The sequence below is a fragment of the Oncorhynchus kisutch genome, linkage group LG11, assembly GCF_002021735.2.
Source record: "Oncorhynchus kisutch isolate 150728-3 linkage group LG11, Okis_V2, whole genome shotgun sequence".
NCBI lineage: Eukaryota > Metazoa > Chordata > Actinopteri > Salmoniformes > Salmonidae > Oncorhynchus > Oncorhynchus kisutch.
This window is the reverse complement of record NC_034184.2, coordinates 51,292,016-51,317,289: the sequence shown is the minus strand read 5'-3', so window position 1 is coordinate 51,317,289 and position 25,274 is coordinate 51,292,016. Positions and strand designations below refer to the sequence as shown.

Sequence of the window (25,274 nt, the reverse complement as noted above, 5' to 3'; positions counted from 1 at the left end):
CAATCAGAGCTGCAGTAGGCCTATACGCAAATAGCCATTGCCATATGTGGATCTGTGCCATTCACTTTGAACTGGACTGTGTTTATAGCATGAGTAGTTGCGAGTATATGAGCTTGTTTTGATATTAAAGTGAGAGCTGCATGTGCACATTTGTTCATATTCTTTGCTAGTTAGTAAAGTATAGGGGAGTGGTTGCTCCCTACAAGAACACAACATGTGAGCATTTCTAACCATCTTTCAAAAGTGAATCAGGTAAAGAGCTTTTTTTATGTCTTAAAGGGGCATTGAAGTATTTTGAGATGGTATTGAGAATGAGCTAAGAAGCCAATAGGCAGAGGGTAGCATAATTTGTCTGTTTCTCTCTAATAATGGCATGCAAATAATAATTCATTTTATTTTATGAAGTGGTTTCTTGCATCAAACAACACAACATTTTCAGTCACCTCCTTGTCTGAAAGAGTCTCATGGAATGTAAAGCCTACATTGAACACATTTGCTGCTATTGACAGAACAGCTATTCCCATGTTCATATGTTATGGGATGCATTTTTCTACATTGTTTTTGATGGTAGGCCACTCTCGTAGTCCTACATTATGACCAAATAGACACAGCAGCCTGATTGGCCACTGTTAAAACTGTAACTTAAAGTGGGTACAGCCTCAGTTTTCACAGTAAATGCGTGCCGGAAGTTGCACAGAATTTTCAATGTTCAAGTTTGTTCTCAGCAGACCTGAAATATGCTCAATACCCCAAAGAATTGAGGGAACATGTGTTCCTCAAGTTCGATGAGATTACTTCCATGAATCATCTATTATTATCACCACAGACAGTGTCGGACAAGGTCATAATCCTCATCCATTGCTCTATATATATATATATATATATATATATATATATATATATATATATAGTGACTAGGGTGCCATTTGGGACTCAGACCCTGGAACAGGATCACTGTCTGAGGTTACAGTTACAGTTAACTCATTGTTATGAGGCTGCCAACTGAATAGCTGAGGGGTGGGGTGTGGTTGGTAGAAGCAGAAGGGAATACAGAGTTCATTTCAGAGAACAATGACTTCCAAAGCCATTATCTTACTGTTTGACTACCTCATAATTGAGCTGGTGGAAGTTAGTACAATCACTTCTCAAGGATAGTTTATAGATAGTTTCGTTTTTTACTGAGTTTGGGCTCTATTTTGCCTTGCCTCCCTGACTGTGCATGGGAAAAATAGATTCCCCATCTGTTGGTGTGTGGGCTGTATGAATAATCAGGAAACTCCAGGGAACACAATAATACATTTTCTCTTCTTATTTTCTCTCTTTCTCTCTTTCTCTCTCTCTAAAAACAACAACAACCACAGAAAAAGCTGATCACCAAACAGAAAGGGGGAATTATCTTACTGTATTTCAAAGTCAAACACCAGCTGGTAGTCGTAGACCAGACAGACAGAAACACAGACTCCCAGCTACAGTAGATATCTGGCTGCATGGGGAGGTTGTGTGATCCTCTTTGGCAATCCAAAACAAACAAACGGATACCTTGCACAGTATTTCTAAACTAGCCTGGTCCCAGACTTGTTTGTCTGGGACCAGACTACAGTACTTCTGAACAGTGTGATAGATAGTGATTCATCACTATTGCCTCTTCCTCTAATTCCATGTAGAGACTTTGGCTAGATGGTGGTATATTATTATATTGGTTTGGTCTTTTAAAAAATGCCATTAGCCTAAAGTATAATCAATTCCTCTTTCATAACATTTTTATAACCACAACAACGCTGTAATGCTGTGAAACCGATGAGCTCCTTCGAAGACCTTCCATTCATAACAGGGTTTACCTGACGGAATTACGAGCGTAGTTTTAGCTCTTTCTGCCGTTAAATTATGCACGTCTTTACTAAGCAGTTGATCATCTATTTTATCCTGAAAAAAGAGGGATGATGTGTGAGGTGGGTGGGTCTAACGGGTGTAGCAGGTATGCGTATGTGTGTGCGGGTGTGTGTACTTGTGTGTGTGCGTGTGTGTGCCAGATGTGGCATGATTACAGATTTCAGTCTGAGACAGTAGCCTTGCTTCAGGGCAGGTAGTTTATTACCTGTTGAATCAAAGCTTGATGATGAGTTGGTTATTTGCATCAGCTGTGTAGAGCTAGGGCAAAAAACAAAATGTGCACCCAGGGTGGGTCCAAGACTGAGTTTGGGAAACTCTGGTTTTGGGTGATTCAATAGGTAGTAAACTTTTGGATTGCATCCTAAACGGCACCTTATTCCCTATATAGTGCACAACTATGGGCCTTGTGGGCCCTGGTCTAGTAGTGCACTAAATATTGAATAGGATGCAATCATGGTTAAAAGTAGTGCTCTAAATAGAGAATTTGGGATGGCTGGGTACACTGGCGTTGAGAAAACACAGCAGCTGTCCTGTCCCAATGTTCTGCCCTGGACCTTAAGCTGCACCCCTGTGCCTTCTTCTCCCACCACCTCAAAGCCACGGAGAGGAACTACGATGTGGGGAATCGGGAGCTTCTCGCTGTGAAGATGGTGTTGGAGGAATGGAGGCACTGGCTAGAATGGGCGGGACATCCGTTCATTGTGTGGACCAACCACAAAAACCTGGAGTATCTCCGCACCTCCAAGAGCCTCAACTCCAGGCAAGCGAGATGGGCCCTGCTGTTTACCCGGTTCAACTTTTCCCTCTCCTACCGGCCGGGGTCCAAGAACATCAAGCCGGATGCCCTGTCCTGCCGCTATAACCCCATGGTTACCACCTTGGAGCCCGAGACCATCCTTCCCACCTCGTGCCTGGCGACAGCACTCAGCTGGGGTATAGAGAAACAGGTCCGGGAGGCGCAGCGGCTCCAGCCGAACCCTCTGTCTCGGGCTCCGAGTTGGTATTTGTGCCTGACTCTGTCCGCTCCGTGGTTCTGGAGTGGGCCCATTCCTCCAGGCTTGCCTGTTACCCGGGTTCTCGTCGGACCCTGGCCTTTGTGCGACAACACTTTTGGTGGCCTGTGTTTACCAGTTTTAACACTGGTAACACAGGCTTAGGAGATCTTATACATTTTGTTCTGTGAGATCATCTTCAGCTAACGTCCCTTTTTGTGAATTTGGAAGCATTTCTGTCATCAAAACAAGCACATAAAGCACATAAATGCTTCATAATTCATGAAGGTCATGTTAACTGATAGATCTTACAGAACAAACATATAAGAGATCCTAAGTCTGTGTTAACCTCCAACCTTATTTTTTACATTTATCCCTGAACCCCATTCTTTCACTATTAATTTCCCCCATAGGAATGGCAGAACGAACCGAAGGTAACTCCTTTCAGTTTTTTAGGACTACAAGCTCTATTACTAGAATGAGAATCTCCAGGATATTGTCCTGCTCCTTATCGCAATAGATTGAGAGAGGCAACATTAAAATGGATGACAAACCAACGTTAGATATCGTAGATATATTTTATCTGAATAAACAATAGGCAGAAATATGCCCGAGATATCAACAAGTCAAACCCCACCCCCATCATGAATAGCTAATATAACGTCTGCTGCAAATTGCATTCAGATAATGAATTAAATAAATAATGAATTGATTATATACATCTAACAGGCGTGTGAGATGATGATTTGTGCCGTGCTGCTGTGAGGGTGCCTGCCATTAACGATGTGGAGAGATTGTGGTTGCTGTTGCTGCTCCCTCCCTCCGACAGGCTTAATGAAATGAAGAATTCCAGCCTTTTAATGACACTTGTTATAATTAAACCTCTCTCTTCATGAGCACAGGGAGGGCATAAGTGAAGCAGCAACGATTTCATAAAATAATTAATTTGTTATGGGATTTTTATGAATAATGACTAAATGTATATATTTAACATAGGATTATAACTGATAGGATTCTATGCTGTCTGATGAAGAATATGTTTGTACATAGGCCAAGAGGAAGCGTAAACAGACCATTTGTGACCACAGTGAAACTAACAACAGGAAGGATGTCTGGTCCCCAACCAGGGAGGGGAGAAACCGTTGGGCTTGCAGTAGATTGTGTAACACGTGGTAGCATATGATAAGCAATATGTATGTGTTGGAATGGAATTGAAAAGCAGCTTTGTCATTGTCTGAGAGCAGGAGGGACATTTATAACGAAATGAGAGGCATATAAACCAATGTACATGAAATGATGGGTAGAGCTCTCGAGAATAAACGCTATTGGCTAATTTGATGGCTGGTCTCTGTCCATTTTATGCAAATAAGAACCTTACAAATTCTCTGAAATGGACAGAGTGTTTTAATTGAATTAGTTAATGAACACATAGTTACTAAATTACACACTATACCAACCACGAATTCACTCTTTGTTACCCTAGAAACAGATGTGCCAGGCTTCGACTTATTTGTCATTTGATTGGCTGAGGAGGGAAATGGAGCACCCAGCAGAGCATATCCCCTTTTTTATCCAGTTTGTATTTTACTGCCAAATAAAATGATAGAAATAAATAAGAAATCCTCAGACTAATCAATACGATATTGACCACTCTGAACTGTTCCAAAATCGTTGTTCTACTGCTCTGGCATCAGCACAGCGCGAGAGTGACCATTTAGAGTTTAATTACAATCTGAAATGACTAGCAGAGTGAGGAGAGAAAGTCTATGAAGTCTACTTGATTATTGGGAGTAGTATATGAAGTGGCAACTGTTAAGCAGTGCAGAACAGAACAGAGCAGCCCACTTGGTTTTAACGGCTGGTTTTATCCTTCCATTTGCAAGTTATTATTGCTTCTTGATTGTTGGTGAAACTAAGCCATAGGATCTCTATGTTCATAAAGGCTTTTGCATGCTTCAGAACTTGGCTAGGTGAACCGAACGAGTGTGTTCGCATACTTCCTTAAAAGAAGGTTGCTTGAAAAATGAGAAATAGCAGCAATAGCACTGTTTGTCCATCTTGAGACATCGTAGACAGTATATTTTTGTGTGTGCACGAACAGCTCGAAAAAACCCTTGCCAAAGAAAAAAACAAACAAAAACATCACAAAATGTTGTCATAATACGTGAACTGTTTCCGATGGGAAGCATTCATACGCTTAACTCTCTGGTCAAACTCACAGGTTATTCCAGACATGATAAGACCTATGACAATGTATATATATATATTTTATTTTACCCCCTTTTTTTACCCCAATTTCATAGTATCCAATTGTTTTTTAGTAGTTTCTATCTTGTCTCATCGCTACAACTCCCGGACGGGCTCAGGAGAGACGAATGTCGAGAGACGAATGTCGAAACACAACCCAACCAAGCCCCACTGCTTCTTAACACAGCGCACATCCAACCCGGAAGCCAGCCGCACCGTTGTGACGGAGGAAACACCGTGCCCCTAGTGACCTGGTCAGCGTGTACTGCGCCCGGCCCGCCACAGGAGTCGCTAGAGCGGGATGAGACAAGCATATCCCTACCGACCAAACCCTCCCTGACCCGGACGATGCTAGGCCAATTGTGCATCGCCCCATGGACCTCTCGGCCGCGGCCGGCTGCGACAGAGCCTGGCCTGTTTACAGTATGAACGTGTGTTCTGTAGATCAGTAACCTCCTCTCTGTCCCATTGACCTACTACTGGTATCTTAGGGCTTAAGTGTGGAATTTCCCCTCTGAGAGACAGTGATACACAACTGTCTGTCTCATCTCCTATACAGGAACTGCTTCAGGAAGTAGTCTGGGACGGGACGGGAGGGCATTGTGTGCCTGCCTCCCAAATTGCAACCTATCCCTATATGATGCACTACTTTAGACTACTTTATAGGGAATATGCTGCTATTTGGGACACACACACATGGGTTCCTCTCCAGTACAATGGGCCCCCGCCAAGCCCAGCCAGGCCAAGGACCCTCCTCCCACTCACCCACAGAGCACAGAGCCAAGGCCCCTCTCCACACACACACACACACACACACACACACACACACACACACACACACACACACACACACACACACACACACACACACACACACACACACACACACCCCTGCCACTGATTCAATTAGTCTGCAAGGAGCAACAGGGGCCCTTAGGACAATATTTTCATAGCAATAAGGAAAACCTTGCTTATGGACCTCCTCATGTAAATATTTGGCTGCAGGTCGGATCTATTATAAGGCCCCCGAGGATTATATACGTATGGTCTGGCAAAACCTTTAAGCGATGTGGGGATGGATTGTAAGGACCTAATAAAAAAACTCAAATATAGAAAAATAAGTCTGAGCATTTACAAGGCCTGGAGGCTTTTAGGTTACTAAATCAAACATGCTCAGAACTGTGTATAGGTATTAGTGTATGGTTGGGTCAAGTGGGTTGTCATGTCAACACAATAACAGGTTCCAGTGTATGTGACATAGTCATGCCCTTGGGATCAGAGACTCAGAAACTGAGAGCTCCAGTCTTTTCATATAAAGTTCCCTTTCTGTGAATGATAATGCCAGATATTCTAAAATGCATACTCTAGTCTACAGTATAGTAATACCAAATGATAACAAAGTTATGTGTGTGTGACTGGATGTGGTGGATATGTCCCCTGGGGCAGTCACCACAGCGGATGACAGGATGCCAGCGATTATCAGGTCGGAGAGGAGGAGAACCACAGAGAAAGACAGAGAGAGAGAGAGACAGAGAGCGAGAGCTTTGTGGAGTGTCTGGAATCCACAGCTAGCCTGGAGTTCCATCAGACAGGAAGCAGAAAGTAGTCAGATTTCTGGATCACCTTAAAGGATTTACCCAGCATGCCACAGGGGTGTCCACAGAGGACACAGTCAGCAGACAGACTCCTGGAATTGGACCAGGAACTAGAAAGTAGGAAGGAGTCACCTCTACTGTAGTCACCACTCTGAATCAGACTGTGTCTGAGTCTGAAATGGCACCTATTCCCTATGTAGTGCACTACTTTAGACCCTATTGCCTATGTAGTACACTAACTTTGACCAGGGCCCATGCCACAACTTATTAACCTATTGTAATACCCCATGTAATGCACAACTTTTGACAAGAGCTTTATGTAGGAAATGTTCAAAAGTAGGGAGTAAGGTGCCATTTTGGTGATTCAGCTTCAATAACACAGTCAAAAAGCCCGTTGTTGTTTTGTGTCCAAACAGCTTTGGGTAAATTGACTTTGGAGAAGTATTGCGCACAGTATTACTCATAAGGTATATGGTCTTTTTTCTGCCATAAACACACACATTCTTTTCATAAGCCATCTCTGTGACAGTCTGTGACATGTTAGGGATCTATGCCATGTGGCTCAATTGGTAGAGCATGGCGCTAGCAACTTTAAGATTCTGCGTTTGAATCCTGCTGGGGCCATCCATACCAATATGTATGCACTCATTGATGTACAGTATGTATCTTGGTATAAAAGCATCTACGAAATGGCATATATTATATACTGCTTTGAGGTTACGGCGCAGACCATACCTGTATCCACTCCTTGTTGTTGTCCTCTCCTGGTGTCCATGCGTTCTCGTAGTAGTTGAGTCTGGCTCGCTCTGGGGACCAGCCGGGGTTGTACTGAGAAGAAGCTACGATCTGCTCTGATGCTATCTCCCCCGATTCCATACCTAATGGGTCTGTACAGTCAAAATCTGAGAAAGAGAGAGAGCGAGATTGTTGAGAGACTTTAGTCTACATTTTTAACTGAAAGCACCATCCAGGTTAGAGTACACATCAACTCCCAAAACAGAGCTGGTCCCTGAGGATAGGGACACTCACTGGCAGGGTCTGGGCTGGCACTCTGGTGGCCGGAATAAAGAGCCACATCAGCACCGCCTCAGAAGATCCCCGCTTCCTCTCCCTCTCCCTCGCCCAGCACACACATAGGCTTTAATGGACGGCAAAGCACAGTGGAACGGTGGTGCTACATCAAGACATAAAGCTTTATCCATAAAACATTCAGTGTAGGGCTAAGTTCACTATTGTGCATTAAAGTGGAGCCAGTAGTTTTTCATTGGAGCTGGTGCTGCTTCATTCCTCCTTCAAAGCTCCCTGTAGGCAGTTTGAGTTTCGCACATGGTGCAAATATCCTAATATTTTTGTCCTGTGGGATTTTAAGGCAGATGTAGTGTCAGTGTGTGTCAGAGTTCTGGGTCGTAAATTCTCTCAGAATGCCCTGTATCACCTGGGATAGAGGGTATCTCCTTGTTTGTGTCGACATGGTGCAGTCGGCCAGGGTCAACCTGAGTGAGTGAGTGTGTGTGGGTGTCTGAGTGAATGTGTGTAAGTATACGACTACCGGTATACTACGTCATTCCCCAGAGCCCTATGTGTGTGGATCAGCATCCAGGGGTGTCTGGACGCTGACCCTATGACCCCAGGGGTCAGACCCTGGCACCGGTTGACACTGCTGTCTCTAGTCACCCACCCTGTCACACACATTCAGGCAGGCACATTGCGTATACCAGCGCTGTGCAGCGTCCCAGAGACTCAGGTCTGAAAGGCTTCAAGCAGATGGAGAGACCATCTGTGTTAGCTCATAGACAGTCCCTGACTGCTGCACATCCTATACTGTACACACTGAGAGAGAGAGAGAGAGAGAGAGAGAGAGAGAGAGAGAGAGAGAGAGAGAGAGAACCCTAGCAGGGCTGTCAGGGTGTCACACCCGGATCTGTTTCACCTGTCTTTGTGCTTGTCTCCACCCCCCTCCAGGTGTCGACCATCTTTCCAATTATCCGTATTTACATACAGTGCCTTGCGAAAGTATTCGGCCCCCTTGAACTTTGCGACCTTTTGCCACATTTCAGGCTTCAAACATAAAGATATAAAACTGTATTTTTTTGTGAAGAATCAACAACAAGTGGGACACAATCATGAAGTGGAACGACATTTATTGGATATTTCAAACTTTTTTAACAAATAGAAAACTGAAAGAATGGGCGTGCAAAATGATTCAGCCCCTTTACTTTCAGTGCAGCAAACTCTCTCCAGAAGTTCAGTGAGGATCTCTGAATGATCCAATGTTGACCTAAATGACTAATGATGATAAATACAATCCACCTGTTTGTAATCAAGCCTCCGTATAAATGCACCTGCACTGTGATAGTCTCAGAGGTCCGTTAAAAGCGCAGAGAGCATCATGAAGAACAAGGAACACACCAGGCAGGTCCGAGATACTGTTGTGAAGAAGTTTAAAGCCGGATTTGGATACAAAAAGATTTCCCAAGCTTTAAACATCCCAAGGAGCACTGTGCAAGCGATAATATTGAAATGGAAGTATCAGACCACTGCAAATCTACCAAGACCTGGCCGTCCCTCTAAACTTTCAGCTCATACAAGGAGAAGACTGATCAGCGATGCAGCCAAGAGGCCCATGATCACTCTGGATGGACTGCAGAGATCTACAGCTGAGGTGGGAGACTCTGTCCATGGGACAACAATCAGTCGTAATGTTTGGCGTAACGTTTGGCGTAAAAGCAACACAGCTCATCACCTTGAACACACCATCCCCACTGTCAAACATGGTGGTGGCAGCATCATGGTTTGGGCCTGCTTTTCTTCAGCAGGGACAGGGAAGATGGTTAAAATTGATGGGAAGATGGATGGAGCCAAATACAGGACCATTCTGGAAGAAAACCTGATGGAGTCTGCAAAAGACCTGAGACTGGGACGGAGATTTGTCTTCCAACAAGACAATGATCCAAAACATAAAGCAAAATCTACAATGGAATGGTTCAAAAATAAACATATCCAGGTGTTAGAATGGCCAAGTCAAAGTCCAGACCTGAATCCAATCGAGAATCTGTGGAAAGAACTGAAAACTGCTGTTCACAAATGCTCTCCATCCAACCTCACTGAGCTCGAGCTGTTTTGCAAGGAGGAATAGGAAAAAATGTCAGTCTCTCGATGTGCAAAACTGATAGAGACATACCCCAAGCGACTTACAGCTGTAATCGCAGCAAAAGGTGGCGCCACAAAGTATTAACTTAAGGGGGCTGAATAATTTTGCACGCCCAATTTTTCAGTTTTTGATTTGTTAAAAAAGTTTGAAATATCCAATAAATGTCGTTCCACTTTATGATTGTGTCCCACTTGTTGTTGATTCTTCACAAAAAAATACAGTTTTATATCTTTATGTTTGAAGCATGAAATGTGGCAAAAGGTCGCAAAGTTCAAGGGGGCCGAATACTTTCGCAAGGCACTGTATACCTGTGTTCTCTGTTTGTCTGTTGCCAGTTCGTCTTGTTTTGTCAGGTCAACCAGAGTGTTTTTTCGTGCTCCTGCTTTTTCCCAATCTCTGTTTTTCTAGTCCTCCTGTTTTTTGCCAGCCCTGATCTTTGCCTGCCCTGACACTGAGCCCGCCTGCCTGACCATTCAGCCTCCCCTGACCTCGAGCCTGCCTACCACTCTGTACCTCCTGGACTCTGACCTGGTTTATGATCTCTTGCATGCCCATTGTTTATAATAAATATCAGAGACTCAAACCATCTGCCTCCCGTGTCTGCATCTGGGTCTCGCCCTGTATCATTATACAGGGAGAGAAGGGAGAAGACAAGCCTGCTTTATTCCCATCAAAGAAACACCTGTGCTCAGGCTCTGTGTGAGTCTATTTAGGGGCCTGTGCATACATGCATATCCCTACTCCCCATGGGGGACCTAGAACCATCTGGAATGATCAGTGTTTTATTTAACACCAGCTATCGCCAGTGTAGCGTTGGGGGGGGTGGGGGGGTGACTGGGTGAGCCTGTGGAAAGATTTACTGGCTTCAAGGTGGTTGTGTTTCGCAATTTAAATGTTTAGTCGGAGCATTTCTAAAATTGTGGTCATGGGGGCTAGGCCCTAGGACGATGATGATGCTGTGTTAGTGGCTGGGACACTGTCTGTCTGGAGAGGCTGTCTGTCCGCCCCACAGTGTCTCTACCACTGCTGTGTTAAAGTCAGGCCTCATAAACTGGGGGAGATTGCGCGTGCCTTGTAACACGTCCACTTAATGAAAAGACCAGGAGCTGTTGATTTAATAACTCCCTTTAGTGCCACATTAAAGTAAATGTGTATAGCAGTGGGACAGGGACCACCCCGTGTGTGTGTGAAGGCATTTCACCCTATTGTATTGACCCGAACCAAACTCTACTTGTTTGAATATTTTATTTTCACATTGTCTCTTTCAGTATAGTCCCAGCAAATGTGGTGAATGCATAACCAGGCCAGCTAAATCCAGCTTGGGTTTGGCTACAGATGTAGGATCTTAATTAATTTGATCACTCTTTTGTTGCTGAGAATTTTCCCACACACATGAACTTCATGATTTACATAAATTCACTGAAAACCTGCACTAACAAATGGTTATATTAACAGTATTGCATTTTTCACGTAGCCTAATTTTGGCGAGCTAATACCCCAAACACTGATCAAGCAACACTATGGACTAAATGTTTAAATCCTTTTGCTGCAGGATTATTTAGCTGTGACAATTCACGTCAAATGAAGATTCAACACTGCAGGTTCGGCTCAGAATCATGAATTCCCTCTAGATTGTTTCTCTGGTCTAGTTTGCCAATCAATGATAAACAACACTCACCCTCTGGCACAGTCCGCTCCAACACAGTGAAGTTGGCAGAGAAGCCCTCCTTGGCGATGGCACTATCGGTGTTGATTGTCAGTGCCAAGATGCCCGTGTAGGAGATGATACGACCCGGGGTGTTCTGACCACAGTACCGCCCAATGTACGGACCAACTGCAGAGGGGGGAGGGGTGAGGGAGAGAAAAAGATGGAGAGGTAGACAGAGAGAGGAGAAGAAGAGAGAGGGCGGTGGGAAGGAGAGTGAGCGATCGAAAGAGCGAGAGATTGAGAGGTTGGAGAGAGAGAGGGGGGGGGGGGGGGAGAGCGAAAGATCATCAGTTACCGAGGTAATAACTGAAGATGGGAGTGTGGGTAGAGTTAAGAGTTAAGTCAGTATTTGCTTGCTGTAGATCTGTCACATGGGCGTTCATACGCAGTACAACTGCTGAAGAACATAAGCACATCCAGGTACTTTCCGCAGGTGCTGGAAAAAAAGGAAAACGCTGCACACTGGGAGCATATGAGCTGCAGTGTTGTTGGCCTCCCAAGTGGCATAACGGTCTAAGGCCTTGCATTGCTAGAGGCGTCACTGCAGACCCTGGTTCGTTCCCAGGCTGTGTCACAACTGTCCGTGACCGGGAGTCCCATTGGGCGGCGCACAATTGGGTTAGGGGAGGGTTTTGCTGGGGGGGTAGGCGGTCATTGTAATTAAGAATTTGTTCTTAACTGATTTGCCTAGTTAAATAATAAAATGAAAGTAGGCAGCACATTCCTTTCTGTTGTTCATACAGAGTAAACACAACCCCCTCATGGGCAACCCTCATGAAGGTAAAACTCCCCCACATGCCCACAAAACACGTAGAGAGAGAGATGAAGAAGAAGAAGAAGGGACTCCTGCTTAAGACAAGGCAAATTTGAGGCTTCTGTCTGTTTTACACCAGTCATAAATTCCTGGGCCTTCTTTTATGTGATGGTGTAGAGTGGAGCTGGGTATGATCTGGCCACTAAGACCAAACAAACAGAGATAAGGGGGAAATACAAGGGAATGTCAAAAGAAAAGAGGGCAATAAAAGTGAACCAAGGAGATTACGCCATATTGTGTCTATGAGTGTGTGTGTGTGTGTGTGTGTCTGCCTGCCTGCCTGTGTGTTCCTCTGTCTAGATGTTAAGCAGGTCTGGAGGCCTGGTGCTTATCTATGATTAGTAAGCCTGTGATCAGTGGCAAGTGACAGCCTGCTGCCCTCTAAACCTTTCACATCCCCTCACTTTGACATGCCACTTACAGCCTGGCCTTACAACCAGAAACACAGATGAAAGGGAGAGAGGGGTTAGCTAGGGTGTGGGACTGATGGCTCAGATTCAGCATCATAACACAGGAGGGTTAGGGTTAGCCATCTCCTAGAGTTTCTGCATGACTCAACGGCTCTGCTGTGAACTCTATGGTCTCTAATGGTCCTGGGGGAGGAGGGTAGATGGAGGGAGGGGGAAGAGAGAGGAAGGGGAGGAGAGAAGAGGGGGAGGTTGCCACAGCCACACTCTCTGTCCATCTCAGTCTGCCTGAGACGGGGGAGAAAGGGAGTAGGGAGCGATGGAGTGAGAATGAGAGAGGGAGGGAAGAAGGCGCGACTCCCCAGGCGCTAAATGGGAGTCCTCATCCTCACCTCACCCTCTCATTGCCCCCTGTGGTGAGCGTACCTCCAGCCTTCCGTGCTAATGCACTATTGATCCAAAAGGAACCACAGGTACTGTGCTCAGCACTCATCAGACAGGGCAGGACACACCCCAGCCTCCCCTCTATGTCTTCCCTGTCTCCCCCATGGCCTTCCCATGTTTCAGGCCCGCTCTCTCACACTCTCAATTACTCTGGATGTGAGAAGAGTGTTATTTTGTTATTTTCTAGACCCCCCCCAAAGATAATAGAGGAGACATTGCTGTTGGTGGCTATTTCTTTTCTTTGTTTTCAATGGAAACATTATATGCTCTTAGACAGTAATATGAACCCTTAGTCTCAGAGTGTTGTAAAGTAAAAGTTTCAGAATTTCATACACAGAATAAACTTGTGTTCCTAAGAGAGTTAGTCTCATGGTAAAGTCTCCATTGTTGATCACAGATGTCAGTTTTCTGAATGCATTTCGCAAGTGATGAAAATAAAGGTGATAATAATGTGAAAGACTGAGCCCTCAAGGTCTTCACAGCTTGTTTAATCAACACTGTTCGTTTTAGAGAAATGATAAACCTCCCACCTTGCAACACTTTTATATGAAATACCTGAGCCAAGTCTGGCACTGTTACAAGCCAGTTTATTAACCTCTAGAACAGTATTTCCCAAACTTTTTATAGTCCCATACCTCTTCAAAACATTCAACCTCCAGCTGCGTACCCCCTCTAAGCACCAGGATCAGCGTACTCTCAAGTTTATTTTTTGTGGCCATCATTGTAAGCCTGCCACACACACACTATATGATACATTTATTAAACATAAGAATGAGTGAGTTGTCGTCACGACCCCGCTCATGGGAAGTGACAAAGAGCTCTTATAGGACCAGGGCACAAATAACAATATAATCATAATCAATAATTTTGCTCTTTATTTAGCCATCTTACATATAAAACCTTATTTGTTCATCAAAAATTGTGAATAACTCACCAAAGGTTAATGCTTGAAAGGACGCACATAACTCTGCAATATTGGGTTGTATTGGAGGGAGTCTCAATCTTAAATAATTTTCCACACACAGTCTGTGCCTGTATTTTGTTTTCATGCTAGTGAGGGGTGAGAATCCACTCTCACATAGGTACGTGGTTGCCAAACATAGAAATAGACAAACTAGACAGACAACATAGAATTCCCACCCAGCTCACGTCCTGACCAACACTAAAACAAGGAAAACACAAAAGAACTATGGTCAGAACGTGACAGGACCCCCCCCCCCCCCCCCCCCCCCAAGGTGCGGACTCCGACCGCACAACCTAAACCTATAGGGGAGGGTCTGGGTGGGCATCTGTCCGCGGTGGCGGCTCTGGCGCTGGACATGGACCCCACTCCATCATTGTCTTAGTCCACCTCCTTAGCGTCCTTTGAGTGGCGACCCTCGCCACTGACCTTGGCCTAGGAACCCTAACAGAGGGCCCCACTGGACTGAGGGTCAGCTCGGGACTGAGGTGGCTCAGGACTGAGGGGTAGCTCAGGACTGAGGGGTAGCTCAGGACTGAGAGGTAGCTCAGGACTGAGACATAGCTCAGGCTGGTTGACGGTTCTGGCAGCTTCTGGCTGAATGGCGGTTCTGGCAGCTTCTGGCTGAATGGCGGATCCTGGCTGAATGGCGGCTCTGGCGGATCCTGGCTGACTGTGCAGGCGAACCGGGGACACCATGCGTAAGGCTGGTACCTTTTATAATCTCTGGCGGATCCTGGCTGACTGGCGGCTCTGGCGGATCCTGGCTGACTGGCGGCTCTGGCGGATCCTGGCTGACTGGTGGCTCTGGCGGATCCTGGCTGACTGGCGGCTCTGGCGGATCCTGGCTGACTGGCGGCTCTGGCGGATCCTGGCTGACTGGCGGCTCTGGCGGATCCTGGCTGACTGGTGGCTCTGGAAGATCCTGGCGGGAGACTCTAGCGGCTCTGGACAGACGGGAGACTCTAGCGGCTCTGGACAGACGGGAGACTCTAGCGGCTCTGGACAGACGGGAGACTCTAGCGGCTCTGGACAGACGGGAGACTCTAGCGGCTCTGGACAGACGGGAGACCCTAGCAGCTCTGGACAGACAGGCAGCTCAGACAACGCTGGAGAGGAGGAAGGCTCTGGCAGCGCTGGACAGAGGAGCTCTGGCGCCTCTGGACTGAGGGGCGGAAGCTCTGGCAGTGCCGAACAGGTTGGGAGACTCCGGCTGCGCTGGAGAGGAGGAAGGCTCTGGCAGCTCTGAACAGGCGAGGCGCACTGTAGGCCTGGTGCGTGGTGCCAGCACTGGTGGTACTGGGCCGAGGACACACACCTCAGGGCGAGTGCGGGGAGCTGCCACCGGAGGGCTGATGCGTGGAGGTGGTACTGGATAGACCGGACCGTGCAGGCGCACTGGAGCTCTTGAGCACCGAGCCTGCCCAACCTTACCTGCTTGAATGCTCCCGGTCGCCCTGCCAGTGCGGCGAGGTGGAATAGCCCGCACTGGGCTGTGCAGGCGAACCGGGGACACCATGCGTAAGGTTGGTACCTTTTACGCCGGCCCAAAGAGACGCACTGGAGACCAGATGCGTAGAGCCGGCTTCATGGCACCTGGCTCGATGCCCACTCTAGTCCGGCCGACACGAGGAGCTGGTATGTACCTCACCGGGCTATGCACCCGCACTGGGGACACCGTGCGCTCCACAGCATAACACAGTGCCTGCCCGGTCTCTCTCGCTCCCCCGGTAAGCACAGGAAGTTGGTGCAGGTCTCATACCTGGCTTCGCCATACTCCCTGTGTGCCTCCCCCAAGACATTTTTGGGGCTGACTCTCGGGCTTCCATCCACGCTGCCGTGCTGCCTCCTCATACCAGCACCTCTCCGCCTTCGCTGCCTTCAGTTCTTCTTTGGGGCGGCGATAATCTCCTGGCTGTGCCCAGGGTCCTTTCCCGTCTAGGATCTCCTCCCAAGTCCATTTCTCCAAATAGTTCTGCCTCTCTTGCTGTTGCTGCTGCTGCCTCTCCTGCTGTTGCTGCTTTTCACCACGCCGCTTGGTCCTGTTGTGGTGGGTGGTTCTGTAACGGCTTTCTTCCTGGGAAGGAGAGGCGGACCAAATCGCGGCGTGGTTATAGTTCATGGTAATTTAACAAGGTAACTCAAACATGAACAAGAATACAAAACAATAAACATGAAAACCAAAACAGCCCTATCTGTTGCAGTAAACACAAAGACAGGCAGGGACAGGGAAGATGGTTAAAATTGATGGGAAGATGGATGGAGCCAAATACAGGAACATTCTGGAAGAAAACCTGATGAAGTCTGCAAAAGACCTGAGACTGGGACGGAGATTTGTCATCCAACAAGACAATGATCCAAAACATAAAGCAAAATCTACAATGGAATGGTTCAAAAATAAACATATCCAGGTGTTAGAATGGCCAAGTCAAAGTCCAGATCTGAATCCAATCGAGAATCTGTGGAAAGAACTGAAAACTGCTGTTCACAAATGCTCTCCATCCAACCTCACTGAGCTCGAGCTGTTTTGCAAGGAGGAATGGGAAAAAAATTCTGTCTCTCGATGTGCAAAACTGATAGAGACATACCCCAAGCGACTTACAGCTGTAATCGCAGCAAAAGGTGGCGCCACAAAGTATTAACTTAAGGGGGCTGAATCATTTTGCACGCCCAATTTTTCAGTTTTTGATTTGTTAAAAAAGTTTGAAATATCCAATAAATGTCGTTCCACTTTATGATTGTGTCCCACTTGTTGTTGATTCTTCACAAAAAAATACAGTTTTCTATCTTTATGTTTGAAGCCTGAAATGTGGCAAAAGGTCGCAAAGTTCAAGGGGGCCGAATACTTTCGCAAGGCACTGTATATCACATTTTACATTGTCCGTAAGCTTGAGTTCATTTGCACAACAAAAAATCATACAATGATGGAAAGACCTGTGTGTTGTCCTTGTTAATGCAGACAGAAAAGAGCTTTCAACTTCTTAATCATATCCTCAGTTTTGTCCTGCACATTGAATATAGTTGTGGAGAGTCCCTGTAATCCAAGATTCAGATAATTCAGGCAAGAAAAATAAAAAGAATCTTGGTCCGATCCTTACTCCTCTTCAGACGAAGAGGAAATCTGCCGTTATACATGGCTTATTTTTCAAATTGTCATGTTTTGTTTCTAAATGTGAAACAAGTCTACTCAGGCTAGAAAAAAACCTCTGAATCACATTTGTATTTGCCATACCCCCGACTACCTTACATACCCCAGTTTGGGAATACCTGCTCTAGAAGAAACAACAGCTAAAACCCAAACCCATACAAAAGGGTTAGGTTTGTTTCTGGACACAAAAGTCCTCTCCTGACCGATCAATCAACAGTAAGGTGGAGTAACACCCCTGTCTACATACGTACCATGGCCTCCTCTCAACTGACAAACATTAACAACTCCACAAACACAACACAGGAAGGGGGTATGGTAGACGATCAGAATTAGGACATGTTTGGCATTGAGTTAGGACAACTAGGCTACGTGTCCTGTCCACATTCATTGCCCTATTAATATATATTAAATGTGTTAATATTACCCTACTGTATAATACCGAGAATGCTAACAAAGATACTAGCGATATCTGACTAGATGTATGACTGTGACTCACCTCCAGGGAAGCCGTCCCAGATCTCCAGCCTATCGTATCGACAGAAGACCCCGGTGGGAGGGGTGGTGTCAGGCTCAAGCTCGAAGCTCTCAAACTCCAGGATGATCTCGGACATCTTGGGGGCAAAGATCATGAAGGTGCAGTCCAGGTTGTTAGGATACTTCTCTGGAAAACCAGGTGACTTTATTACCCCATTGTTAGATGTGAAGTTCCTGGAACATTCCGGACCTGAGAGAAGGAGAGGAAAAGAAAGATTTCGAATGTAGTTATTTATTAAACCAGGGAAGTCGCATTGAGACTGACATCTCTTCTGCAAGTCAGACAAGAGGAGACCCACAGGGAACACACTGATTGAATCAATGTTGTTTCCACATAATTTCAATGAAAATACATTTACCACATTTCTATCAGCATGTTTTAATTGTACAACGACTTTGGACCACCTATACTCCACACACAGAGATGCATACAAAGCACTTCCTCGTCCTCCACTTGGCAAATCTGACCATAATTCCATCCTCCTGATTCATGCTTTTAATGCAGGAAGCACCAGTGACAAGATCAATAAAAAAGTGGTCAGATGAAGCAGATGCTAAGCTACAGGACTGGAATATGTTCCGGGATTCCTCCAATGGCATTGAAGAGTACACCACATCTGTCATTGGCTTCATCAATAAGTGCATCGATGACGTCGTTCCCCACAATGACCGTACGTACATACCCCAACCAAAGGCTAGAGCTACCGCTTTCAAGGAGCGGGCCTCTACCCCGGAAGCTTATAAGAAATCCCTTCGAGGCAAATAACACTGAAACAGGCATGCACCAGCTGTACCGGAAGACTGTGTGATCACGCTCTTTGCAGCCTATGTGAGTAAGACCTTTAGACAGGTCAACAAGGCCACAGGGCCAGACGGATTACCAGGACGTGTACTGCGAGCATACGCTGACCAACTAGCAAGTGTCTTCACTGACATTTTCAACCTCTCCCTGTCTGAGTCTGTAATACCAACATGTTTTAAGCAGACCACCATAGTGCCTGTGCCCAAGAACACTAAGGGAACCTGCCTAAATGACTACCGACCCGTAGCACTCACGTCTGTAGCCATGAAGTGCTTTGAAAGGCTGGCCATGGCTCACAACACCATCATCCCAGATACCCTAGATCCACTCCAGTTTGCATACCGCCCCAACAGATCCACAGATGATTCAGTCTCTATTACACTCCACACTGCCCTTTCCCACCTGGACAAAAGGAACGTCAATGTGAGAATGCTATTCATTGACTACAGCTCAGCGTTCAACACCATATTCCCTAAAAACTCATCACTAAGCTAAGGACCATGGGACTAAACACCTCCCTCTGCAACTGGATCCTGGACTTCCTGATGGGCCGCCCACCAGGTGGTAAGGGTAGGTGTGCTCAGCCCCCTCCTGTACTCCCAGTTCACTCATGACTGTACAGCCAGGTACGACTCCAACACCATCATTTAGTTTGCTGATTACAAAACAGTGGTAGGCCTGATCACCGAAAACAACGAGACAGCCTACAGGGAGGAGGTCAGAGACCTGGCTATGTGGTGCCAGGAAAACAACCTCTCCCTCAACGTGATAAAGACCAAAGAGATAATTGTGGACTACAGCAAAAAGAGTACTGAGCACACCCCGATTCTCATCGACGAGGCTGCAGTGGAGCAGGTTGAGAGCTACAGGTTCCTTGGTGTCCACATCACCAAAAAATGAACATGTTCCAAGCACACAATGACAGTCGTGAAGCGGGCACAACAAAACCTATTCCCCCTCAGGAGACTGAAAAGATTTGGCATGGGTCCTCAGATCATCAAAAGGTTCTACAGCCGCACCATTGAGAGCATCCTGACTGGTTGCATCACTGCTTGTTATGGCAACTGCTAGGCCTCTGACCGCAAGGCACTACAGAGTGTAGTGTGAACTCCCCAGTACATCACTGGGGCCAAGCTTCCTGCCATCCAGGACCTGTATACAGGGCTGTGTCAGAGGAAGGCCCTAAAAATTGTCAAAGACTCCAGCCACCCTAGCCATAGCCTGTTCTCCTTGCTACCACACGGCAAGTGGTACCGGAGCACCAAGTCTAGGTCCAAGAGGCTTCTAAACAGCTTCTATCCCCAAGCCATAAGACTCCTGAACATCTAGTCAAATGGCTACCCAGACTATTCGCATTGCCCCCCCCCCTCCCCTCCCCACTGCCACTCTCTGTTGTCATCTATGCATAGTCACTTTAATTAACTCTACCTACATGTACATACTACCTCAACTAACCGGTGCCACCGCACATTGACTCTGTGCCGGCTTCCCCCCTGTACATATTGTTATTTTTTACTGCTGCTTTTTAATTACTTGTTACTTTTATCTCTTATTCTTATCCATATTTTTTTTCAACTGCACTGTCGGTTAGGGGCTCGTAAGAAAGCATTTCACTGTAAGGTCTACACATGTTGTATTCGGCGCATGTGACTAATAAAATTTGATTTGATTTGAATAGACGTTGAATTGACCTCTGTGCCCAGTTGGGAGAGGAAGAAAGAGTAGAGAAAAATAAAGAGAGAGGAAGAGAAAGAAAGAAAGAAGGTGATACTTTTGAGTGTCTTGTTTTATGGTTTGTTTGTTTGCCTGTTCCTTTGTGCTTTGTGATGGTTTGTGATGGAGAAGCTCTGCGAGCCAGCTGTCGCTTTGAGACAGAGCTTTATAGCCCTGAGACAGAGACCACCTTGAATCTGTTGTAATTCATTCAATGGGCTGCTGATACACACTACACGCCGTCTTCCTCTCTCCCTCTCTCTGACTGTCTTATTCTTTGTCCGTCCTTGACTTCACACGTCTTTATGCTTCTCTGTGTGTGTGTGTGTGTGTGTGTGTGTTGAATATGTTGCTGCTGCTGTAACATCTGGCCAGAGTGATTGTAAACATCAGTGAAAGGCCTCAATCACCAGCATGGGACTGAATAAACATGCCCCCCCCCCAGCCATGTCATTACGCATCTGTGTGACATATGAGAAGTGCTTAGAGAAAATTACATCCTCAAAGTTGATGCAAGGGGGGCTGCGTACACACACATACACACAAGCATGCACACACTCACACCAGTTTTATGTTTTATACCAGCAAGTCAAAACATTTACCCATGGCTCCCTGGAGAAGAGGCTTTCAGCTGATTAGGGAACTGAGAAGATTTCACACATTCATCACTTTACACTGCATCATGACCAGATGAGTATGATTTTTAAAATATGTGAACCGTGGCAAGAAACCCCAAAATGCATAACAAAGATGTACTATACTTCAACTCAAGAGACAGAGAACATAAAACAGTGAGTCTCAGACATTCAATTCAGAGTAAATGGTCCCATTGAATGTATCTTAGTTATTTCTGATGAACTATGACCATTAGTGGGTGGAAATGAGCAGCTGTTAATGTTATGTCCATGTTATTCAGTAAACCATCCTTTCCATGGGCGGAGGCCAATTGAGGCAGAAATTGTGGGAGAGCCATCAACCAGCCATCCATGGCAAGCTTGATGGAGGCATATAGCTTATTATACCAGTGTAACAGCTCATGCAGCTTGAGTGAATGTGGCTAACTGTTTTTCCCCTGTCATTTAGTCATCTGCAGGCATCTCGCTGGGCCCCTAATTCAGGACCACTTCAGCCTGTCTGACACACTTTGGAAATGAGAGTGGCTTATTTCTTTTCTTTATTTTTTGAAGGGGAAAGGGGGGGGGGAGAAAGGAAAGGCAGGGACACCAGTTCAGTTTGACTGTGAGGCAAGTTGATATTTAGTGCTGCTCTGAAAGCTACCGATTCCAAAACAGCGGGTCTGGCCATTCATTCTGCAGTTTTCCTATTTTTTCCTGTTTGAAAAACCGTAGACCAGAAAGACTTTTCTAAAATATCAGGGCCAGGGATGTGGTCGTCCAGAACTCTGTGGGCCTCCACAGACTAATCCCATTGATGACTGAGTTTTCCCTCCCTGGGAAAAGAGGGAGGTTCAGGGGCAGACAGGTGTGTGTGTGTCTGTGTATGTATCTGCGTGTGTTTCAAGTTCAAGTTCCGATAAGAAATAATAAAATAAATAAAAGATAAGAATGCGAACATAAAGTAAATGGCTGAGAAAAATATAATAAATATTTTTGCATAATATTGTATAGCAAGGCAAATTTATAGTCCAATATTTGCAAGTTTTGGGGAAGGGGGGATTCGGGGGCAAGTGTTTAAATTGTGCAGTATTTAGCAATAATAACAAGAGTCTTGTAGCAGCAGGGTTGATGTGGTGTAGCATCAATATATATATATATATATATATATATATATATACATATACTGTATATATATATGTGTGTGTGTGTGTGTGTGTGTGTGTGTGTGTGTGTGTGTGTGTGTGTGTGTGGATGAGAGTATGTCTGTATGGGTGTGTGGTTGAGTGAATGCATGTGTTCTAAGGTGCAGAGAGTCAGCGCAGGTGGTCAGTCCAGTTCAAGTGTTCAGCAGTCTGATGGCTTGTCTGATGGCCACAGATGATGCAATTGCCATCACACTGTACTATCCCATTTGGACAAGAGGAATGCCTATGTAAGACTGCTGCTCATTGACTATAGCTCAGCATTGGACACCATAGTACCCTCCAAGCTCATCAATAAGCTTGAGGACCTGGGTCTCAAACCCACCCTGTGAAATTGGTCCTGGACTTCCTGACGGGTGGTGAAGGTAGGAAATAACATCTCCACTTTGCTGATCCTCAACACTGGGGCCCCACAAGGGTGCATGCTCAGCCCCCTCCTGAACTCCCTATTCACCCATGACTGCGTGGCCATGCACGCCTCCATCTCAATCATCAAGGTTGCAGACGACACAACAGTAGTATGCTTGATTACCAACAATGACGAGACAGCCTACAGGGAGAAGGTGAGGGCACTCGGAGTGTGTTGTCAGGAAAACAAGTCCATCAGACTGTTAAACAGCCATCAATCAGTAAGAAAGAGAGGCTACTCACTACATACAGACTTGAACAGCTCATGGCTGGGGTGTGTGGGGCGTGTGCTGAGGGCCTTCCTCGGGCACCATTTTGACTAGATTTTCTGGATGGGTGGGAGCACAGTCCCAGTGATGTAGTGGGCCATCTTCACCACCTGCGTGAAGTCAAAAATCAACTCCTTCGTTTTTCTGACGTAGAGGGAGTTGTTGTTGTCCTGGCACCACTATATACCAATTAACTTACCTCCTCCCTATAGGCTGACTCGTTGCTGTTATTTATCAGGCCGACAACCGCGGTGTCGTCAGCAAACTTCATGATGGGTTTGGTTTCATGCAAAGCCACGCAGTCATGGGTGGATAGGGAGTAGAGGAGAGAGCTGATGACACACCTTTCGTCTTTTGAATACCGATGGAAATGGCATCTTCCATGAATCTGTTGGAGTGGTAGGCAAATTGGAGTGGGTCTAGTGCATCTGGCCTTGATGTTGGCCATGACCAGCCTCTCGAAGCACATCGTGATAACCACTGAGAGTGCGATGGGGCAATAGTCATTTGGGCATGTCCACTTGTTTTTCTTGGGCACTGTACAGCCTGGGACAGGGACAAGTTGAAGATGTCTGATAAGACACCTGTGTGTGTTTGTGTGTGTGTGTGTGTGTGGTAAAGTAGAGAGGTCTAAACAAGTGGCCATTCCATGGAAAGAAGACTCCCACAGCCCTTCAGTTCACTGGACTACAGTCTGCTGCAGAGTTCATAGCGGGTGTACAAGTCAAAGAAAGACTGTAGCTCTGTCTGACAGCAGCTTTCCATTTGGTCGCCTCTGTCTGACGCTGTTGTCGCACATGGTGTTTGACAAGTGCAGAATTGGGCCAAAAGAAAATCCTTTCAGACAATTTTAAAATCCTTTCACACTGTAAAACTTTATTTCCAATGCCTAGGTGAGGAGAGGACAGCGCTAGTCGCTCGCTAGGACTGCAGGGCTAGGACTGCATGATCAATATCTAGTCAAAGTGAGTAGGAAAGATAAAGTGCTAGCCTCGTGGGTAACAAGAGAGCATGTCTGTCTCGCCTATGTTCTCTCTGTGTACCATAATTACATGTTATCACCACCAACCTCCATCCCGGCTCCCCCACTTTTCTAGTTTCATTCAGCCACAGAGAAAAAATGGACAGGCAAGGGCAAACTGGCGGCCATTGTGTGCCTTTGTGTGGGTGTCTTTTAAAAGATAATGGGCATAGAGAAAAGAGATCAGAACAGAATAAGGAAAAGGTCCAGTCTCTCCCCTGAAGAGATATTCGGCCAATAGATACATTTTTTTATCTTCTATTATCTCCGTCTCCAAAGGGCTTTGGTCCACAGAAGCCCCTCAGGCCCTCGTCGCTAGCGCTCTCTCTACCCACAATGCTTTGTGCTGTGTGCATGGTATTTATGCGCTTACAATCTGACTATTTACTGTGGTGTGACCAGCTTCAAGAGGCAAATAATGTGTCATTGCTAACCACACGCTAACTCACAACCCTGTTAGTCTCATTCTAGTTTTACTACTGCTGTTGTTTTTGTTAGGTTTGTGAATCGCATCGCCACCGAAAGCCGAGCCGTTAGAGGTATTTTCACCAAACAAGAGGGAGAGTATTGAAATGGCAATGTTGCAAAGGACCTGTAAACACGCCAGAACTTCCCCCCGAGAAACAACTACATTTCTCAGAGTGAAGTTCAGTAGAGAGCATCCTATCACCACCCACTCCTCTCACGCCATGGCCCACTGCCACACACACACACACACACACACACACACACACACACACACACACACACACACACACACACACACACACACACACGCACTCGCGCACGCACATTTATTTCAGTTTACATTTGAGTTTATGTGACAAAACAAGCAGTCATTGTGTAGAGAATCATTGTACCATTTAAACTGCTGTGAAATATATTTTCCATAGCCAAAAATATTGCATTTTCAGCTGAAAAGTAAAAGATGCAAAAAAACGAATTTAAGAACGGGCAGCGTAGAAATAGCGCACATAGAATAGATCTATAGCTTGTTAGACTTTTGATCGGGTCGCCCAAAAAGTTAAATTTTGCAGCTTCAAACTATAGAATTTATGACGGGATTGAGACAAGCTGCAGCCTTAAAAACACAGGTGCATGCCCCCAATTGGCACCCTACTCCCTATACAGTGCACTACTTTTGACCAGGACCCATAGGGCTCTGGTCAAAAGTAGTGCACTGCGTAGGGAATAGGGTGCCATTTGGGACAGAGACCTGTCTTTTAAAACAGGCTCTAAGTGCTCTCTTTGACATTTACAAGCCTCCATAATGGCTTCTAGATGGCATCTTTCAAACTTGTCTCCCATGGGTGAGGGGGTAAACAAATATACCTCATAGAGTTATGAGAGT

At 45.9% G+C, this 25,274-nt stretch overlaps 1 protein-coding gene across 5 annotated transcripts in view; it reads right to left on the bottom strand.

Moving 5' to 3' along the window:
- LOC109899548 (neuropilin-1a) overlaps positions 1–25,274 on the bottom strand; it is a 116,884-nt gene that overhangs the window by 45,534 nt on the left and 46,076 nt on the right. For all 5 annotated transcript variants that reach the window (XM_020494878.2, XM_020494882.2, XM_031835937.1 and 2 more), the window contains exons 5-7: positions 17,854–18,081; positions 11,554–11,709; positions 7,460–7,626 (exon numbers count right to left, since the gene is read on the bottom strand). In XM_020494878.2, coding sequence (XP_020350467.1) covers positions 7,460–7,626; positions 11,554–11,709; positions 17,854–18,081 — 551 coding nt within the window. The remainder of the gene's footprint in view (positions 1–7,459; positions 7,627–11,553; positions 11,710–17,853; positions 18,082–25,274) is intronic.